At 40.7% G+C, this 21,888-nt stretch overlaps 1 protein-coding gene across 3 annotated transcripts in view; it reads right to left on the reverse strand.

Annotated features, from left to right (window-relative positions):
* Window positions 1–21,888, reverse strand: part of DHRS11 (dehydrogenase/reductase 11) — a 465,765-nt gene that overhangs the window by 225,278 nt on the left and 218,599 nt on the right. For 2 of the 3 annotated variants that reach the window (XR_015308359.1, XM_086954902.1), the window contains exons 3-4: window positions 9,798–9,892; window positions 2,503–2,632 (exon numbers count right to left, since the gene is read on the reverse strand). Coding sequence is in view for 2 of the 3 variants with exons in the window: in XM_086954902.1 (XP_086811028.1) it covers window positions 2,503–2,632; window positions 9,798–9,892 (225 nt within the window). In the remaining variant the exon portion in view is untranslated. The remainder of the gene's footprint in view (window positions 1–2,502; window positions 2,633–9,797; window positions 9,893–21,888) is intronic. The other variant, XM_086954903.1, reaches the window with a different exon arrangement.

Here is a 21,888-nt window from a genome sequence, read left to right on the forward strand (position 1 = left end):
TACAGTACAACAGAAACTTCCACCACTTAATGGTTTTTACCCATGTGGACGGTGCAAAGCCTGCAAGTACAGTAAACGGACGTTAACGTACAAAGTACCAGGACTTATTGCACCCAGACACATACAGAAATTCCTCACTTGCTCTACCCCCTATGCTATCTATTGCTTAAGCTGTCCCTGCGGGCTTAGATATATTGGCAGCACAACTCATCCTGTGAAAATGCAAATTTTGGAGCACATGCGTGCAATAAATAATAACGATGAGTCTTATCCCGTAGCTAGACATTTCGACAGAGTACATAAACGCAATAGGGATCTGTTGACGTATTTCTGTCTAGACAGTGTACCGGTGAACATAAGGGGAGGAGATCGATTGCAGAAGTTGAGGCGATTGGAATCGCAATATATCATAGATCTTCAGAGTAAAACACCGTTGGGGCTCAATATGCATGAGGAATTGGCTGTACATTTGGGGTAATGTGTGTATTCAGTGCTTTTTTGATATGTTTTTTCTACTTGTATATCTAGTGTGGTCGGCTGACCATCACGGTAACTCATATGATTCATGAGCAATGATAACTAGATGTTTTGCCAGTAGTGCATGGCCGGATGGTCATGTCGTTTGTTATGGAGTATGAATTGACTGTTTTTAAGTTATGAAATATATGCGAATACAAACAATGTAATATTATCACTGCATGGCCCATACAGGGCGAGATTTAAAGACAAGTAGGACACATGTGTGGGAAAAGCCCATCCAGGGCAAGATTTAAGTGGATCATTTTTGGTTCACTTATTTTTAGATGAATTCTAAAAACATGAATTGTTGTTTGATTTCCACTTTGTATATATCATGATATTTGCACGTTACAAGATGGCGGCACCTGTAATGGGTGTGCTAGTGTCCTTTGTTGATTATTATGAAACGCTCACATGCAATTGATTATAAAACAATGATGGACGCCTCGCGCATTTGTATGACAAATTGACGAAGGCCGATGCCGAAACGCGTCTTTGCTATGCTGTGAGGTTTACGAATAAAAAACGAATTGTAAACCACCCCCATGAGTGCTGCGATCCTTTTACAGGGTGAGAACCTGTGGATGTTGTGAGCCGAATATATATGTGTATATATATATATATATATATATATATATATATATATGTGTGTGTGTATATATATATATATATATATATATATATTTATATATATATATGTATATATATATATATATTTATTTTTTACAAAACAGCTTGAATAATCACAAAATATTACAAATTTCAATGTCAACTCTGCCTTTTGTATATTTGGTACAGAATGCAGCCCCAGACTGAAATGCACACCATCTTTTTAGGGGATAACAATTTACCACACTTTTGGTCTAAGTAACACAAGAGCACCTGAAGTCACTTAGGGCACTCAGGTAAGGCAACGGATAAACTACTTAAATATCATTGTTGTTATAGGTTTTTTATTTAATCACAGGGAAGATAGCCAGTGACAAATAATTACTATCGTCATGTCTATTTGATTGCTGTTGTGGAATTTGAAGAGGCATTTGAATGTTTATACAATCATATACAGCAACACTAAAATGAATCTTTTTGCATTCTGAGCTGACGGGCCAAACATTTTTAGGCCTGAAATCTCATCACACTTAACTGGGAAAACTCATTCTGCCTAAATCTCCAATACAGTGTTCAGAATGCAGAACGTGTGAAACCCAATATAGCTGATTTGCTGTTTTCACATCAAAAGGTAGACTTATTTAAAAAATAACCCATCTGAATAAACCATGGCTATGGGATAGGATTATCGGAGGTGCATGTGGGATCTATCTCTACGACTACTTGCACTACCTGCGCTGTGAGTATACAATATACTTCCATTCCTAATGTTTGTAATTTGCAAATGGACAAGATGTTCCAGCTCGGGTAACACCAAAAGTAGGTATAACAAGAGTTTTCCTGGATGATTTACATTGCAAAATGTCAACTCATGTTAATCACTGCTTAGATTACCCTTACAAATCTTAAATGCACACTAATGTAATTCAAAATGAAACCAAATAGTTCACCTTTAATAAAAAAATAATGATAATTTAAAGTACTAAATACTTGGTCAATTTTTAGTACTTCATGCTCAAAAGCATGTGCAAATAAAAAAGAAATGAGGATGGTCATTTGAGAAACACTTAAAACTTGTATCTGTTTTGTAGTGCCTTTAGAGATTACTACCTGTAAACCGTACTCCGAGGCATCCTATTTAAACTCAGATATGGCAAACTTGCATTAAAAGTATGCAAACCATTTCCCTGTTTTTTGTTTCTGAAATTTTTGGATATTGAGCAAGTCCTGAAACAGAGGTAAACTGCTTAGGACCAAACTGCTTTCTAACAAAGGCAAAAAAGTGAGAAATGTTTTCCGTGAGAAGAAGCCAATGAAACATAAGAAAATCAATAAGATTCTGTTGAGAGAACTCCCAAAGTAAATGTCACTTACTGTTGCCCTAATATGAGTCTTTGCTTCTCTAAGTTCTTGCCGCAGTCCCTCTGTCAATGCTGTTATAGCAAACTTGGTTGCAGAATAGAAGTGGGTCTCTGGTGACGATATCACCCTATGTCCAGACATACTGGGAAGAAACAAACATGATGCACCTCAGAAGCAAGAATAGCAATATATTGATTAAAATGGTCAATCCAAAAATGAACACAGATGAATACATACCTAAACTACACGATGAATACACAAGGATCTTCCCCCGATGAATTATGAGATGGTAGGATGAGATTAGAATAGTTATGTTTGTGAAATCACACTACATATATTTTTAAGCCACATGATTTAGGGTGATTCTTCTCAAAATTGGATTCTTAGCAACAGATGGCAATATTTTTCACCCTTCCAAACGTGAAACAAGTAAACAAACCTAACTACAAACAGGTTGCTTTTTATAAACCCTTAAAGTGAAATTTGTAATAACAAAATAAAAACGTACACAGAAAAAAATATATGATTATATCTCAAATGTCAGTGTTCAGTATGCTGTTGGTGTTAGTCTGTCTAGTTTTGCAGCTACAACAATTGAAAATAATATTATAATAAAAGCTAAACAATTGTATACAAAGTTATAAAAGGGAAACTTTGGGTGTAAAGAATAAATCTTCCATCCATAGTTCATACCAGTAAGAAAGCCCTTCAACCTTGAGCTTTAATAAAAACAATAGTGCAAGCAGTACAAATGAGGCTGCCATATATGGACACTATACAAAGAACAATAATACAATATTATCTTAAGCCTGATATAGGAAAAGTTATACAATAAAGATTCAAGTGATCACCTTTCAATCCTCCAGGCACACAGCGTCTGGATGTTTAAAATACAATATAGGAATTTATGTGTATACACATACAGTTCGTATAAAAGAAGTGTGCACATACATTATGCCCGATTACATTGTGCTTTTAACAGTGTGAAGAAAAAGACACAGACGTGTATTTATATTGAGAAGGCCATCCAGCAAAATGAATAACAGCTTGCTTTTCTTTGAATAAAATACGGTATATTGGTCAGTAAACATGCTTATATATTTATTGGCTATGCTATTACGAATGAGTTTATTAAAATAAATAAAAACAGAGACGTTTGAAAATGGTTTAAGACCACGACATCAAGAAAAAGAAAGCATACTGTTTGTGTGGCTCATGTTTGATGTCCACAGACCCTTTTGCAAAGATGAGTGACATATGTCTCACAAATACCGGCTACTCTTCTTAGCCATGAAAAATAACAGACCTATTTATCATGTGTTTTTTGGTAACTGTTGGACTTCTGTAACAATGATTGTTTTATGTGTTTCTCCTTTCTCCTGCAATACCACCCTTCAATGAGGCATGTAGCCATTCGTTTAATGAAGCATATTTCTGTGACCTAATCGCCAATGATTTTTTTCAATCACTAGGAACAGGACAACCCTCACAGCACTGCTACCTCATAGAAGGAGGAGGCAAATAGCTATTGAGACCTTATTTAAGTTACTCTTAGCTTCCATCCATTTATAACTTTTCCAATTGCTTTTTGGGTAAGAGATGGGTAAAATAGAACAATTGTAGGACTGCAGAACCATTAGATCAATTTTAAGAATTTATAAGTGAAGCTAACGTACATTAGAAACATTTCTTTCACTCATATAAAAACTGCACATTTTCATTCATTACTCTGTAACAGAAAGGAGACGGACAAATGAAATTGCTATCTTAAGAAACTACGGGTGATATCTTCTATCCAAAATAAAATAATAACACCAAATACAGAGCACAATTAATGGTGAGGCTACACAGACTCCCAAATGTTACATTACATTATATTACACCGTTTTTATACAATGCAGCATTTGCCAACTACTTAGCTTCTTTCCAATTCCAGTGGGCAGAGTTAGGCCTCTGATTCTGGGTTTAACCATCAGAAGGACCCTAATGTGGTTATCTCCTAGCCCAAGCGAGTGGGTGATGTAGTGTGATCAGTGATTGGTGCTAGGGAGGTGATCTTGTGGATCAAACCAATGTGGATGCACCATATGTCATTGACAGTCTATGTGGTGTATCCACCAAACCCATGTTAGCACTGGTGGTCTTATCCGCGTTTGTTTAGTCCTGGAGGATCTTTCTCTGATCAAGAGGACAAGCGCTCTTTCATGCACTCCACGTAGAATAGCTGTGGTTCAGTATGTGAGACAGAGTTGTTTCTGAATGGGAAGTTCTGTTTCTGATCTATAACCTGGGTTTTCTTTCACAAAGAATGGATCAATACATGCCCATATTTTCCGACCGCTCTAGATCAACGCATTGTTGATCTAGTAGCTGGCATTTCCTGTACGATCAATTTCGCGTTGCTATCCTCGAACTTCTCATTCTCAAGTTCCTTATAGCTTCTTCTTCTAGGTTCCGTGTTCTTACATATGGCTGTTTCCAAGGTTCATTTTGGCCCCTTCCTTTCTCTCAAAATAATGTAGGGCTCTTCTGTTAAGATAAGGTGGTGTGGTTATGAGGCAGTGAAATGGTCTGTTGGATTGAATTCAATATTGGTATAAAGCTTTAACACTTCACCAGGTTTAGTTATGTTAAATTATGGTATGCTGTCGTATTTGTAGAAGGCTTGGGTGTACTATTGTGTAGATGGAGTGAGAAGTGATGCCTGGTGGTGTGGCATTTAGTGGAACAGGATGTATGGTATTGCAAGGATTGTTGTATGGCAATCTTGAAGCATATGATGTGTTGTACCCTTAGATTATTTATAGCATAATGAAAGACTCATTATGGTATGGTGTTCTATTATTTTATTTGGTGTTTGGTAATGTGGTGTTCTACCATATGGTGCCGTGTGGTGAGTAGTTTAGAAAAACTGGTGATGTGTGTGTTTAAAATGCTGCTTTGGTCTTAGCTCAATTCTCTAATGTTATATTCTTGGGTTTGACTTTGATGATTATTTAGGTTTAATTTTGTGTATTTTTTTTAACTTTCTAATGTATTTATAATATATGAACATATATAGAAAACATAACTCTGTGGTCTCCTGTTGCTTTCTTGCTTTGTCTTTTGTTACACTTTAGGTTATCTGTCCCTCACAAGAAGGACTTTCAGACTGCAAAACAGGTCTATGTATCAGCCACACTGGGTTACTGCTGTGTTGTATATCCAGCTCTCCCACCTTACCTGTGCCCCAAGTTCCAATTGTAACACAACACTAAAATCCACAATCTTAGGTGTCAACTACGCCCCATGCTGCTCCACCTCACACCAGCGCCATGAGACCCTCACAGGTGATATCGGTTCATGAAAGTATGACAACATAACTGTTGGGATTGTTTTTTGAAGAATGTCAGAGGCAGCACCAGCTAATATAAAGACACTGAGCATGCTCTGCCGTCCATTTAATGCACTCTGCACTTACGGCAATTTTTGCTAAATGAAACCAAGGGTCTATCTTTTTTATCTGAGTTACTCTCATTGGCTGTAAGTGGACAGTGTCTTTGGAGCAAACATCTCTACGAGCAGTGCACAGCACCATCTGTTGTACCACTCTGAGGGTTTCATCCTTTTTCTTTCCCTTCAAGTACCGGAGAGCGGAGTTAAGCCTCAAACAGCTAGGAGCCGATACCAATGTCACGTTTAGAAAGATCTTGGGTGAGTAAACAGTAACCTCTTAGGGCGATTCATACGCCTCGTGTGTTTTGTACCTAAACAGAAAACTGGGATTAATTCAAGAGGAGCAAAGGGCAATTTACTCAGCAAAATAGTATTAGGTATTATACTGTGCTTGAGGGGTAGATTCGATGTATCTGATGTGTACAAGGCATGATCTGTGAAAAGAAATTGGAGGACTGCAACTCCGTTCAATACAGAAATAATGCAAACCAAAATAGGTGTAAATTCAAAGTAAAGAATATTAATACAGTGGAAAAGGGCTAACTGGTTGTAAGGGTAAGAATGAGAGAAAGAAAGATGAAAATACATGCAGCAGGTAAATGGCATATGCATGCTTAATGGTTCTAGGTAATGAAGGAACAGAGAAGCGGCTGCTAAATGAATGAGGCCACCAAACCTACTTTAGCAGCCTCTGCAGTTAGAAGTCCAACTGAAAAGCTTCACAGTAGATGGATCCAGCGGAAGAATCTTACTAAAATCTAGTTTGGTGAGCTCAGCAGGAAGGATACCATTGGACAATCCAAAGCAAAACTCTTAGTTTAAAAAAGCGAAGAACAAAGTTCATTTGTATACAAGTATTTTATAAAGTAAAGTTCCCACTTGGGAGAACTTTGCTATCTAATGTTAGTGAAGATGGTCGCACCTGGCAAGATGGCATCGCTTATCTACACTTACAACACACCTACAAGGTGTCGGATTGGAGCACTTTTGGAGTAGTGTTTGACTGTAGCCTGGAGTAGCCTGGCTTAAGACTGCTGACCCCTAATTTCCACGTTTCTTGAATATCTCTGACCTGCTTTAAACTCTAACACTAAAGAGCAGTAGACATGTTTAAGTGGAACGTGCAGTGGCAGGTAGAAACCAAACTCTCAGTTGACAATTCTCTAACAGGAGTAGTTAAACTTGTTCGCAATCAGCTGTATTTGTTAAGTTTCAAGCTGATGTAGGGAACATTATCGGAATCCTGCACAATTGTTTCATTCTTAAGGATACTTGTGTCTGATCACATGCAGAGCGACGTGATTTCACCTTTGACCGCTGTATAGACCATGCCTTCAAGTCACCAAACTTGGGTCAGTTTCCAAAACGTACACAAGCGATGGCCCTACATCTTGAAATCTGACCAGAGTGTGGAAGTGAAATGTAGGAACTTGCTGCTTCGGCGATGAAAATATTTTGCAATGACCAGTTGTTTTCTGAAAGCTGCTAAAAAGGGAGTTTTTAACTCATCTGTATTTCACAAGTGATCTACATGGTCATAAGCAGTGTTGATCCCTTCCCCCCTTACTCCAAGAACAGGGACTACATGAGACATGAGAGCAGTATTGCAAGCTTCCCTTACACACAGACAAAATCGTGTTCGACAGGTACATAACAAAGTGTACCTGTAAAGCGCACATTCAGCGGGGGATACTTTGGCAAGTAATAACAAATGTTTATTGTTATCCAACACAATGGTACTCATCCTAACATCCTCAGAGTGATGATAGGGTGAGTGGACCCACAACAGTTGGTGCATTAGTCCAACAAGACAAGAGACCAGGTGTCACAAGCAGCAGCAGTGTGCACGCTTTTCGTGTAGAACAGCAGGTGAGTAACATTGACTTACGGAGTGGTAAAGCATTAGTGGCGGCCAGGGTGAAAGTTTCATGAGTAACAAACAGTAGCAACTGTGCAAGTGTCTTCACACACAAAGAGCTACCAAAGCACAAATAGTAGCCAAATAATCTTAAAAGGCAATAGAGGTGATGTATGGACAGTATTGGTGCATGCTTCTCTTACTCACGCAACAGATGTGTAGTGTACGCCCAACCTCGATTCACGCACATAATAGGTAAAACCCTGACAGGCGTACATGCTTCAATGCAGACTCACTGAGCAGGCCCAGCGCATGTAGAAGCACGCTTGCAAGCCACTAAGGTGGGGCAGATTCACCATTAGCCGAGTACCCTCACGCCCAGGATACCAATATCAGTAGTAGAGCACGGAGAAGGGCCACAGAGGCTCCCATACCTCACGATAATTCCATAGGCCTTAACCTGAATGCCCCCACCCCACCCCCCCCCCGGATGAGTGGGCCCTCCCTCAATTGTGCCCCTGTCAGGAAGGCTAGACTCAGTTCCCTCACACAAAGAATATATACAGCATGAATGAATGAGTACTCTAAGGAGTGTCTCTGTGCTGAACAATGACAGACAAATACATGAGCAGCTGCACTGCCATAAGACACACCCACACAAACACAATGTCTCTTGCCTGCTACAATCACACCACACACATACAAAAAGAGGCAAGAAGGGCGTACTTGAGGGAGCCTACAGTGTGCAGAGTCTCAAAATGCAGCTACAGCTGCAGTGCCATAAGTACCCACAGTAGGCCATGCATTGGTAGAACCCACCCCTACATGGTAGTCCATATAGTGCACAACAATATATGCATTTTCTATAATGCCAGAAACACCACCAGCAGGGCCTGAACCACATACAACATGTCCGGGAAGGGGAAGAGGCAGCCAAGCAACACATGTCTAGGGGCAACTACACCCTGCGACAAGCACAACCGAACTGTAGGCTGCGGCTTGAGGCAGCTAGTGTCCAGTCCCACTGTAAAAATATATAATGAAAGAGAAACTGAATTAAAGTTCCTAACTACATCACAAAAACGTGCTAAAATGTTTCCAAATGGGTAAGTATCATAATACATCACGCTTTTCTAAAGTCTCCTCAATGTCTAAAATAGGCGAGCACTGTCTTGTAGGGAGAACCTGTAATTCATTCATTAATGGAGGATGCTGTTAACCTTTCAAATGAGACACAAATTAAGAACCAGTCATTTGTTTTCTTTTGATTACATGCATTGATTTCTAAGTGCCCTAAAATCTTTGAGTAATAGTACAATCCAGAGTCGCACCGCATTCATTAACCTCTGCAGAAGCCGTGCTAGTAGAACGGCCACTTATTGGCCTGGATTTGCAAATAATACTTATTGAAATGCAAGTTGTGGTGCTGGTAAAAAAACATATGGCCATGGGGCTACCAGACACAAATGCCTACACCACTCCATTCTCTGGGCAGTCTTGGCGGTATATCAGTGTACCCCAATCCTTAGTACTTGTTGGCCATTCTCCTGCACCGTTCGCCCTAGCAACCCGGAGAGTACTGAAAAATTGAGGACCCCCCCCAACTAGAGACTATGAAAGGAAGGATTACTTCAGCTCCATTTGCAGTGGAAAAAAGCTAGTAATTCCAATCTGACTGACCTACAGATTTGCATAAAACAGGATCCGTGCGCCATGTTACACTGAAGTACTCTCCAGCATGAGGCACAGAAACTCAGCAGACGTCTGAAGAGACACAGCAGGTGGTACAGAGTGCAACTTCCAGCCCAACAGTCAGTGGTGTCAAGGGGCTCTACCCCCCAAACTGAGAAATCACTCACACCAGTGGCCTACTTTTTTACGCATCCTGTACATGTGTGGTGGTAAATCGCCGAGGTTTTTACACCTTGTTCCGATGCATCGAAAGAAGTCAAATCGTTTTTAATTAAAGCAATACGTTTTTAAAACATTAGTGGAAGCCAAAACTCTCACTTACCTGTTGATGTTAATAATCTGTCCATCATCGACGTCTCTTTCCTTCATGGACTGATAGGCCTCCCGGGTGCATATACTTACAGCCAAAACATTCACCTGAACAGAAAAAAAGTCAAGTCATTATGAAAAAAGAAACCTTATAGCTTATTTAACAGCACAATGAAACACGACTGTACATCTATTAAAGCGATCTCTTTTAGCAGATTATTTATTAATGGATTATACAGCACTGGGAGTCACCTTTCAATTAACCAATGACCGCTGAAGAATTCAGAAAAAAAGTCACAGAGCCTGAAGAAGGGACAAAGGAGTAGAAACCCCTGGGAAACCAGTTCCCACCTTGTTCATAATTCGATTAGAAATAAGGTTTATGAGCTCTGTTTTCGGGTGCTTGCGAACCTGCCCACTGTCTAGGCTGCTTGAATGTGTGTTGGTTAAACAGGTGTGGAGTGTAGATTGCTTGTTGGCACCAGGTTTCTGCAGGTAGCCGTGGGTCTAGGCCACTGTAAACTGTTATGGTCTGCACCAAGATTATTCCACTTGTAAGACCAAAGTACTGCAAAGGTTTATTGGAAGAGCACTGGTTTGCGCATGCAACAGCGATGGATGAGATAGAGAGGGACCCAGAGTGGGTTAAGCATTGATCCATTCAGGGGTCCTGCCATCAGCCACTAAGTTCACAATGTAATTTTTTTGGGTGTCATTAGGGTGACATTTTGAAGAGATCTCGGGGTAGCAGCACAAAGAAGGTTTGGCTGGCAGGAGCTGGTGCACAACTGAAAGCAACAGTGGATACGTACAAATTGCAAAAGACATTGTTCAAATCATCATTCGCATACATAATTATTGTATTTTGTATTTAATAAGATTGTGCAGCATTACCATACAGATACAACTCTTGTTGCAGGGAACAAGAGCTCTCCAGTCACAACTGACTAAAGCATGATGCACAGTAACATATGTAGGTGTAGGGCAGTAATTCGCAAAAAACATATGGTAAAGCCAGAGACAGGCAGACTTTGCATCTGCTGCAATACCTAGGGAAAAGTAAGACTTATAAATGCTTAATAAGCGGATTCTCGCTGCATTTCAGAGCTTTCTAATAACTATTTAAATCATGAAATAATTGCTTCACACACTGTACATTTTACACATCGATATAATTTACATTTTCGAGTCCTGCGCGTGTTTGCTTTAACCACTCGAGTAGATGTAATGTGCCATCTCACCCTATCTGTATTCACTGTCGTGTCACCTGAATTCTGAGATTGGTCTTCATTCTGAATCTTACATTATCTCAGACTACACTGAAGTATCGAAAAGCAACTTGTTGGTGCTATAAACACCATAAAAAATAAATAATTAAGCAAGAATGGTTTGGGAAGGGTGGTAGCATAGGTGAGGAAGATCAGACAGATGGGTGAAGAGGATAGAGGTATTTAATACTGTGATTATTCAAAAATAAACAGCTAATTTACCCTGCATTTATCACCCGTTTCTGCTCTCTCCCACCTTTACTACTATCCTTCCCAAAGGTCTGTTGCTTCCTTCCTGGCTCCCGGGGGGAGAAAGTGTCGTGAAGTGGCTAGGAGACATTTTATCACAATAGCAACCAAATAAATAAATACATAAATAACTAATGCTGTAAATTAAGGCACGAGTATCAAAAAAATAAGTAAACGGAGCACACTACATGCAGCTGTGCCAATTATTTATTTGAAAGGATTACCTTTCTGTATTTCTGCTAGGAAAACCCATCTCTATAAGTCACAAGATACCATATCTATCCCTACTTTCAGAAAAGAATAAGGTCTTTGGCTATGATAACATAAAGACCCTACTTTAGTTTAATACCTACATAAGTCCACTTCCCAACTCCACCTTACCTTCCTTCTCATGGTTTCCTTTACTCAATAGGATATCTTTACAGTTAGCTGCATTGAATCAAGGAGGACACCACTATGACCATTATCTGTTTTCTTGAATACCATGACAAGTCAGCGGCCATCTCTACGTTAACAGCTCTGTTGGTTGTCAAAATCGAGGATTCAGAGCATACGAGTGGAATAAAAATCTTTTAATGGACATGACCATTCCAGTCAAAGCAAGCGTCCATCAACTATATCATGAACATTCCTAAGAGACAGTTAACAACTGTGTGGAACACTCCAGGTAAGTACATTACGGGGTAGGGGAGAAATGTACCAACAAAAATGTAAAGGTAGAACAAGGTTCAAATGGGGAACATGGATACAACACATCTTCCCTCCTTATACAAACCACATCATATACATAAACCAACACTTAATTATCAACTATATGAAAAGAATATAATCAACCCAAAAACATAGATTTCCTCCAAGAGCGACTGTAGAAGAGAGGAAGGTGATATATGTGTGAAAATATAAGGATGTAATCTTTAAATCTATCAGCGAAATCACTTATGGAGCCATTCATGCCCCACTGGATATTAGATGGACTTTGTGATACAGGATTGAGTTTGGATAACCTGTCCTCACTCAAGGTTTACTCATTGTCTAATTTCACAGCATTACAGCCTAACTGAAAAATTCTTTAAAGATGGGAACACTTGCTTCCCTTTTTCTTGTGAGTACCATGCAGATTAATTTTCACCAAATCACCTACTTCTAATGAAGGTTTCTTTACACAGTTCATGGGATCATATTGTTCTTTATACTTGTTCTGATGTGAATGTTATCTATTCAGGACCCCCTTTTTAGGTCTCGCGTGGCGTACTGCGCACATGCACAGTCGAGCTCGTGGGATTTTATGTTTTAGGGTGAGTTTCTCTAGCGAGGGTTAAGCTCCGCCCCTCTTCTCTATTGGTTGGCCTCCTAAACGGTAGCCAGCCATTGGAGAAGAGGTCGCCATGACGTATTTCTTTCTTTTTAAGCCCCGTCATTTTCAGACTGGGGGGCGTGTTTATAATTTCTTTCTTTTGAAGCCCCGTCCTTTTTAGACTGGGGGGGCGTGTTTTTGACTGTTTACTATTCACAGGGCCGCGGGAGGAGTGGAAGAGCTTGGTTGGTGCGTAGACCTGTCCGACTCAGTGACTCGGTGACTGGCCTGAGGGAACCGGAAGATCCGGGTGATGTACCAATGTTTGTCCACGAGGCGGGACCAGAGTGACTGGGCCCCGCACACCAGCATTCTGTGCGACGCCAATCTCTGCCAAGAGCCACTCGGTCAGTACGTGCGGAACGAGCGGCGTCACCTCCCTTGGGCCGAGTCCGTGCCACCCTCTCCCTCTGTTGCTCTGGAGCACTGCAGTCCCTTCCTGGGCTCAAGCTCCACCCTGTGCCGCAGGAGAGTGCCCCTTGTGTTCGCAGGGCTCAGGCCGATCTGAGCGGCTCCCGGAGTGGCTTTCTCCTGCCTCTGTTACCAGCCTGCCGGGACTGCAGTAAGTGAGGGGGTCTGACTGTCCCCTTCAGAGTGGCTGCCATGGGCTCCTTCCCATCGCGCTGGGCTGGGGGTAAGGCTTGGCTGCTGTTTGGCTCCACCACACCATCACAGTCTGACCCTCACACCCACCTCACTCCTGGGCTCAGACTCACCAACCCTTAGCTTCTCACCCTCCACAGATTGGGGGATGAGGTATGGGGGTCTGGGTCTGACCCACCTCACCTCTGGGATCCCCACTGTCCATAGATATGGGGAAGAGGCATGGCAGTCTCACCCCTTCCGCCACCTCACCTCTGGGCTCTGCACCGCCGATAGATTGGGGCAACTGGCATGACAGGTTGACCCCTGCACCATCTTACATCTGGGCGCTGCACCGTCCATGGATGAGGGATGGCACCCTGACCCCTTCCCCACCTCACCACTAGGTTCTGCACCGCCGACAGATTTGGGGATCAGGCATGGCAGTCTGACCCTTTCTCCCATCACACCTCCGGGCTCTACACTGTCTGACAAAGGAGAAGGGTACATAGTGCAAAGTTATAACGGGCTAGAACACATGCCAGATGAACTGAAAAAAGAAACAAACACACACCAGGGCCCCACGAAGAGCTTTGTTTTTTGTCGTGTTTTCCAAGTAAAAAAGAGCACTTGTAATTAGGAGTTAATTCATGTAAACAAAACTTTGTGAGGCCATAAATCACATTGTTATGTTTAACACCCTCTCCCTCTGCCAAACAGCACCACTGCAGGGACTTTCCGAAAGAGGGTAGAGGTGATAAATGAAATGTAAAAAAAAGACATTTCTTCCAAGATCATAAACATCAAACAGCCGAACGCGCACAAGCATGCAGCGTGTTTATATATCACTAACTCATTTTAAAAAAAACAGTTAATAGCAATACATCTCAGCTGTAACATATGTAATGCAGGCACTTTATAATAACAAATACTTTGAGTGTGCTGTGTGTGTGGCTCTGTGTGTGTGTGGCTCTGTGTGTGGCTCTGTGTGTGTGTGTGTGGCTCTGTGTGTGTGTGTGTGGCTGTGTGTGTGTGGCTGTGTGTGTGTGTGGCTGTGTGTGTTTGGCTGTGTATGTTTGGCTGTGTGTGCGTGGCTGTGTCTTTTCACAGTGTGTGGCTGTGTGTGTGTGTGTGTGTGTGTGTGTGTGTGTGGCTGTGTGTGTGGCTGTGTGTGTGGCTGTGTGTGTGGCTCTGTGTGTGTGTGCAAATGCAATAGGTCTCGCATTTGTGAGAGATTAAGCTATTGGCATTGTAAATGACAATGCCATTTATTTATCTGTTTTCAAAACCAACACATAAATAAAAATGTCATTTACAATGCCAATAGCTCTAACTTTTGCAAAGGCGAGACTGTTGGATTGTAAATGCTTGTTGTATACCTTAACTAGAGTTTTCTTTCTAATCCTGAATGTTCTGATGTTCGTTCTGGAATGTTTACTCTTTTAGAGACACCAAAGGGGTTACTTTTGTGACACTGTTGGGGGTTGTGTGGTTACCCTAAATAGTTTCTTGCAGAACTTCTTTGGCAGGTCTTTTCATAACCTCGGCCCTTTACAAACACTCTATGACCAATTTGTTGAGTGTTCCAACTAGCCAATTTGATTGTGGTCAGTACAAAGCTGTGATGGATAGACATTTATCCCAATAGCTTTGTATGGGTCCTGAAGTAAACTGTACCTCATTGTCCATTATGAGTATTTCTATGGTACCCTCCTCAAAAAAGATATCTCGCAAGTACTTTATCAAAACATCTGTAGTTACACTGTGCACACATTTTGCTACCACCCAACGTGTGTGGTAGTCAACCAATGCTAAAACATTATTTTCATTGAGGGTTCTCTGTTAAACAAGGCCTTCAATGTACAATACCAACTGGACTCAGGGCCTGTCCAGAGTTCCAATGGATGAAACGGGGGCCTTTCTAAGCAAGTGTGATTTGTCACTTTCACTACAAGGTGCACAACTTCTTTTTTACTGTTAATTGACCCATCCATGCTTGCCCATCAATATGCTGAACAAACTTTGCTCTTCGTTAAAACTGCGACCCAGAGTTCCCACATGATCCAATTGTAATATTCTTTCTCTCATGTAAGAGGGTAGAATCATTTTTCTACTTCAGCAAACAGAATCACTCGCAACATTTATGACTCACGTCCCAATATTTAGCCACATATTCTGGTAGATCGTTGCAGGAATTGGGCCACACCTATAAAATGGAACTTCTTAAAAGTTCCATATCTTTGTCACTCCTCCTCCTCTTTATTGACCCCTGAAATATTAATTGCTAGGACAAACTCATCTAAATGCTCTTCTACAAGACAGGTGAAATTGTCAACTGGCATGCTAGATAAACAATCAGCAACTACATTCTTGTTGCCTAGTGCATACTGCATCTTAAAATTGTACCCTTTCAACCCTAATACCCAACACAACATTCTTGGTGTGGTACACTCAGATCCTTAGGTCGTAAGAGCAACAATTAGGGGTGTATGGGCTGTGCGGATCACAAAAGTTATGCCCCATAGAACAAAAGTGCCTCACAGCCCAAAAATATCCTAAGGTCTTCCGCTCCAAGAGAGAGTAGTGAGATTCTGGTCCTTTCAAGGAACCCAACTGGGTGAGAGTGTCGCCCAGACAAATGCTGCTGTCAACAGCAGTGAGACACGCAGGTTTTTTGGGACCAAATTTGCTTAAGGATGGAGCATTGCTGATGGATGACTATCTGTTCAAAAGCATTCTGAGATTTGGTCTCCTATAAAAATATGTGTTCTTTTTCAACAGGGTTCAATGTGGCTGGCAAAATGTTTTACAAATTTGGAAAAGAATTCTGTGAGACCTGAAAGGACTTAAGTTCATCTCTGTTCAAGGGGACAGGAGCTTTCAAGATGGCTGCTACTATATTTAATTTTAGTTTGATGCCATCGCGTGAGATGGTGTGCCCAAGGTATTCTATGTAACCTACACCAATGCAACATTTCTCTTTCTTTATAGTGAACCCAGCTTGTCTTGTTCGTCCGAAAACCTCTCTCAATATATAGTTATGGCCTTCCTCATTCTTCCCAAATATACATATGTCATCCTGGAAGCAGAGGAAATCAATAAACCCCTTTAATAGGCGCTGCATAATAGGTTGAAAGGCTGCGGCCATGGAGGCCAAGCATAATAGCATTCTAAACATATCGGTCGCTTATGAAGGGTGTAATAAGTGTAGTTAGATGGTGTAATGATAGGGGTAACTATCTGATAATAGGCTAACGAAAGGTCAGGTATGCTGCACAGGGATGCATCTCTGCTCAAAGGGAGAATCTCATGAATATGGAGAACAGGATGCTTGTAATTCCAAATGTTGGCATTTAAATCACGTTAGATTGACACATAATCTTATGTTTTTTCTCCTACTTTGATAGCGAGGACCATTGATGCTAGCCATTACGTATTTTCTATGAGCTCTATTCTAGTAATCTATCAATTTCTTTCTTTAGGGGCATCTGCATCAAATGGTGAATGGGGGATATTTTACGAATTAAAAGTTTGGCATTATTTCTAATTTTGATACAGTGTTGTTAATTTCCTAGGAGTCCTAGCCATTCTGCAAAGTCATCAGGGAACTCATGGCATGCCTCTTTGTCAGATAGGGAGGGATCAACTAGTAGAAATGATTCCTTCCTCTTACATTCAAGTCTGATACCTAATTCTTTTGGTGTCTCCATCCTAGTAAGTTGTAACCCTTCTTTGTGATATAAGCCATGCCTACGGTAGATATACCTCTGAATTTGATACACATTTTTACCATTCCTTCTAGGAGTGCATGGTCACCTTTATATTCCCCTGGTTTTATGTCTGGAGACCAAAACATATTTGTCTTGCAAGAACATTTGTTCAAATATGTTGCTGTCTATAATGGTAAAAGGGGAACAAGAATCAGCACATACCATTATGAGTACATCATCCAAAACAATTTCACATTTGAGTGATTTAAGGTGATTGCCGAATCAACAGTCTTGACACACTTGGAGGAAATGTCCTTGTAGACCCTCTCATATGGCCCTTTTCCCCACATTACGGCATGTGACTCCCCTCCCCTTTTTGGCATTCAACACTACTGGCCGGATGTCTACTACTACCACATTGAAAGCATTTCAGTTTGTTAGTGGTAGATGTGGAAGTTATCTCTCCTAGGCATAGAGCTTTTGTTCGTCAAAGTAAATTCATTCTTCATGACAACGTTGATGTCAGTCTGTAATTCAACAGTGCTTTTCATTTCTTTCATACATTCGGCTGTAGTTCAATACTCACTGCTATCAATATTGCTTCCTTCAAGTCTGGGTGATTTGCTAATAGTTTTTTCTGAATCCTAGGATTGTTGGCACATCTAATAAATTGATCACGTATTCAAGACTACGTTAGAAGACCAAGTTCATGTGTTGGAAAGGCCCCCTAAAAGACGCAATGTATCCAGTCACATTCTCATTCTTTCTTTGCATTCTTCTGAAAAATGGATGCCACTCTAATAAAACATTGATATTTTTCCCACATTTCTCCTGTAGGTTGTAAAACGTGAGTTGGTATAGAGCCAATTGTGCACTAGGACTTTCTCCACACCTTCATATATATCTAGTACATCTGCATACATTTTCCTTCCTTTTATTCCAAGGTTGTGAAGAAGGATGTGTTGTTTGCACCCATGCATAAATGTTTCTCCTCCTATAGCTATGAAATAAGACTCAAAAGGTTTAGTTCATTACTTCCAAGGAAGAGAGAGTTCTCCGATGTGTTTTAGAAAAGGAGGAGGCTGTGACATATTAGCGGCGGCCATTACTGGGATTCCCATAGATGTAAAATTGTACAGGAGAAGTTTATAATGAGGAATTGTTAGAAGTATTTCTGGCTTTGTGAGGGAAGAGATACAGGGGTTTAACGTGTACTGCAGGTTATGCTCAGAATGTCCAGAGTGGCAGAGAAGGTATTTGTGGTACTTTTTTAATTTACTGATAATGGAAACTCAAGGAGTAGATCTTGAAAAATCAGATAACAGAAGGCTCTCCATTTTAGTGAGGCACTGCTTAAAGCAGGTTTAATACAGTGAATACACATGGGCAGTTCTGTTTCATTTTTTGGCAAAGAGGAGTGTACATTAGAGAGGACTCACCACCCTGAGTAGAATGCAGCTGCCCCTACAGTGGAGAGCTTGACAGGGAAGCAATTGGCTGCGCACCAAATGAAGAGCGGTACGGCAAAGAAGCTTCCACTTCTCAGATGCCACCAAGCACACAGCAAAACTACAGGTGTGTACTACCTGCTTCCTTGGTTGAGAGCTCCACAGTAGAATCATCTATGCTATAGAGTTTGACAGGGAATACACCTGCACTCTCACTACTATGGAGCAGAGAGTACAATCCCAACGGAGAGTTTGAAGGCAAAGCAAGTTTTCACTCCTCAGTCAACAACTGGCAAATAGCAAAGCTGCGGGATGAGGAGAATAGGGCTCTGCGCTACGAAGGAGCTTGACTGGCCTTTTGAATTCTCCAGGAGTTCCATCAGCTGGAAGAAACACAATCTTGTTGATCCTCAGTAGTGCGATAACAGAGCAAACTGCGGTGTGGTGTTCAAGGAGAGTGCAGAGGGAAACGGGAGACCGTCTGGCAAGGCGATTTCTTGAAAGAGGAGGAAACAACTGACTGGGCACTCAATATGGGGTGATGTCCACACCATCCCGACATAGAAATTGTCATAAGTGTTAAAATTGAAGATGCAGAGTCTACCAGTGGAGTAAAACTCTTTAATGAATCTCACCATTCCAGTCAGAACAAGTGTCCATCAACAATATCATGAACATAAAGTGAGAGTTAACAGCTGTATGGAACATTCAAAGGTAAGTACATTACAGGGGTGGGAGGAGGGGGCAATGTACCAATGAAAAGGTAAAGGTGGAACAAGATTAAAGTAGGGAATATGGATACAACAAGTCTCAAGTGTCACCTGCAAAGAGGCATACTATTGCTTCCTGTCAGGGTACAGTGTTGTATAAAAGAAAATCATAAGATTGATCCAATAGTATTGGTTCTTGGGCCCAGTTGCTAATGTTACTGGCTTCGCTTTTTAGTAAGTGAAAGGTGAAAAAAGTTAGTCAAGCTAAGCAAATGCATAAATCCAAGAAACATCATCATTACTTCTTGCAAAATATTCTTGTAAGGCGAACAACAGATTTTGCGAGTTGAAATTTGAGCTAGCTTTAGCAAATCATTTGCATTATACCTACGTGGACTTTCAGATCACGTGTGTGTTGAATACATTCCAATTACAATAGTCTCAACATTTTAAAACAGTTTATGGTCCAATAATTATCTGTATCCACAGTGAAACAGCCCTTTAAAGCTTCCCTATTTTATTTAAGCAACCTTCAGATTAGTATCTTTTCTTTCTTTTTTTTAAAGTTTTATTTAGGTTTCAATTGAAAGGCTTACATCTATAAATAATGCCACAACATATGGATAGAACAGCATTGTCACTGGAAAAAAATCATGGGTGACTTAAAACCTTGCATTCCATTATCTCTGTGAAGAATCCATGGATCCAGAAGCCTACCCTCTCAGAACTTAAGTGAGTCTATCGTGAGCAGACACACAGTGACCTGAGCTTCCCTAACAGACATATATATTATGGAGGTGAGAAAGACTGGGCCTGTGTCTTTAGGACTAATGTGTTTCTTGTACTGTTTCCATAATGCATCTTTAGTGGAGTTGTAGTTGGCCATGTCACAAAGTCAACTACTGTGCCTAATGAAGATTTTCACACTTAACAAATAGCAATATATTTTTGTGTAATCAGCATAGCCAATGTGATTAAATTTACATAAGCAAGCACTGCATAGTCAAAATATCCCAGACAACTAGCAAGTCCTTTGGGGTATCAACACCTCTTAGTTTGGTTCACATATCTACAAAGCGTCCCAGAAGGACGACCCTACCCAGTACTTCTACCCCACATGGTAAAAATCAGCAAAGGTCTAGCCACGCCTTTTACAATCGTCAGACTGTGCCTTGTTTAATAATACACTCTATGCGAGTAGACTACTTATACGTGGGATCTCAGGGAGCTGGGTTGCCTTTGTTCTTTTGTTCTCTCCATCCCCTGATAAGTTAACCAGTTCTGTTGCAAGTGCAGTATTTTTTATGGTGAGTCAGTTTGTACTAGCCTTTGTAAGGTTGATACAACCTTACACGGTTTGCCTGCAGACATGATATATTGAGCTGAAATAGAGGTTTCAAGGACTGTTGAATTGTCATGAGATTTCTTGATGTTTACAATCCCATAATATTAAAGTAACCCATCTATTGAGATGCATGCCCTCTTAAGGAATACTGCCCTAGTCAGGAGGACTCCATCTAAAAGTATCCCTTTCCACAGACTACCCTCGAATGCCAGCCAAAGACAATGCATCTGTCTACTAAATGTGAAAGTTAGCCCAAGTATAACTTTCAAACCAAAATCTGGTGCAAACAACCTCCTGTAGGCAATCTGTTGCCATGACAATTTTAATATTGCCAGGTTTCTCTCCTTAGAGCAGGCTTTTCCAACGAGTTGCTCCTGGGCTACTGGTAGCTCTGCAGCTACCTGTCAGAAGCTCTCCTCTGTGCAACCCAGCCTTTCACATAATGTGTGTATTTTCACAACTCATAAGCTGATTTTGGGAGAAAAGTGTCAGAATTTCCAAAATATATTTAAAGCTGATTTTTCACCGCAGCTGTAGCATATATTGCCCATGAATAGGTATTCCAAATTGACAACACCTTTTTTGCATTACTGTAGGAAACCCTCCTGATGCACTGAAGTGATCACTACTGGTAATCTTACATATAGTTGCCACTAATGTAATCTTGAGTGTTGTGGTCACTATTACAAGACTAAAAAATTAGTAGTTTCCAGAGATTTTCATTGAACTTAAGTAGCTCCTATTAAAGAAAAGGTTGGAACCCCCACCTTAGAGTAAACTCTTTTGACCTGCACATTATTTGTGTTGCTTTCCTAGTTTTTTTGTAGGTAACCTACCTAAGCCTCACGCAGATTTCCCTGATCAAATTTGTATCTGGAATAGTGTCACAGTAATTAGTGGAACTCAAGTACTACATATGCATCGAATTTCTTTGAAGTCATACGCCATTCATAGATATAAATTAGGGGTCACCAGGGGTCACAGTTTTCCCCTTGAGACTCCTGGAACTGCTTTACAAACCTCTGGCCTTGGAGGAGGCAAACTCAGTGCCAAGAACACAGGAACAGCTCGCTTCTATTGGTGTCAGACCTCACCCACTTTCTTTTTTGGCCCATTTTTTATTAAACTACTAAGGATTATTAGTTCTTTCTTTACTATAAGTAGATTAAACAAGCACTGGCAATGCTAATGGGTTTCACTTCTGAGAAATGTATTGGCTTTGTCATTGTTTTTCAATTTTTTTGTTACATGCTTTAAAGTAAAATTTAAAAAGCGGTATAATGTGGTCAGCATTAACTGCGTCATAGTGCTTTATTTTATTTTTACCTTTAAGCCATGTTGCACAGCAGCTCATCTGCTGTGCAATATTTCAAAAACATTGACAAAGCCAAAAGATTTTGCATAATCGAAACCTATTGGCTTCGCCAATACTTTCTGA

The sequence above is a fragment of the Lissotriton vulgaris genome, chromosome 2_1 (assembly GCF_964263255.1).
Source record: "Lissotriton vulgaris chromosome 2_1, aLisVul1.2, whole genome shotgun sequence".
NCBI lineage: Eukaryota > Metazoa > Chordata > Amphibia > Caudata > Salamandridae > Lissotriton > Lissotriton vulgaris.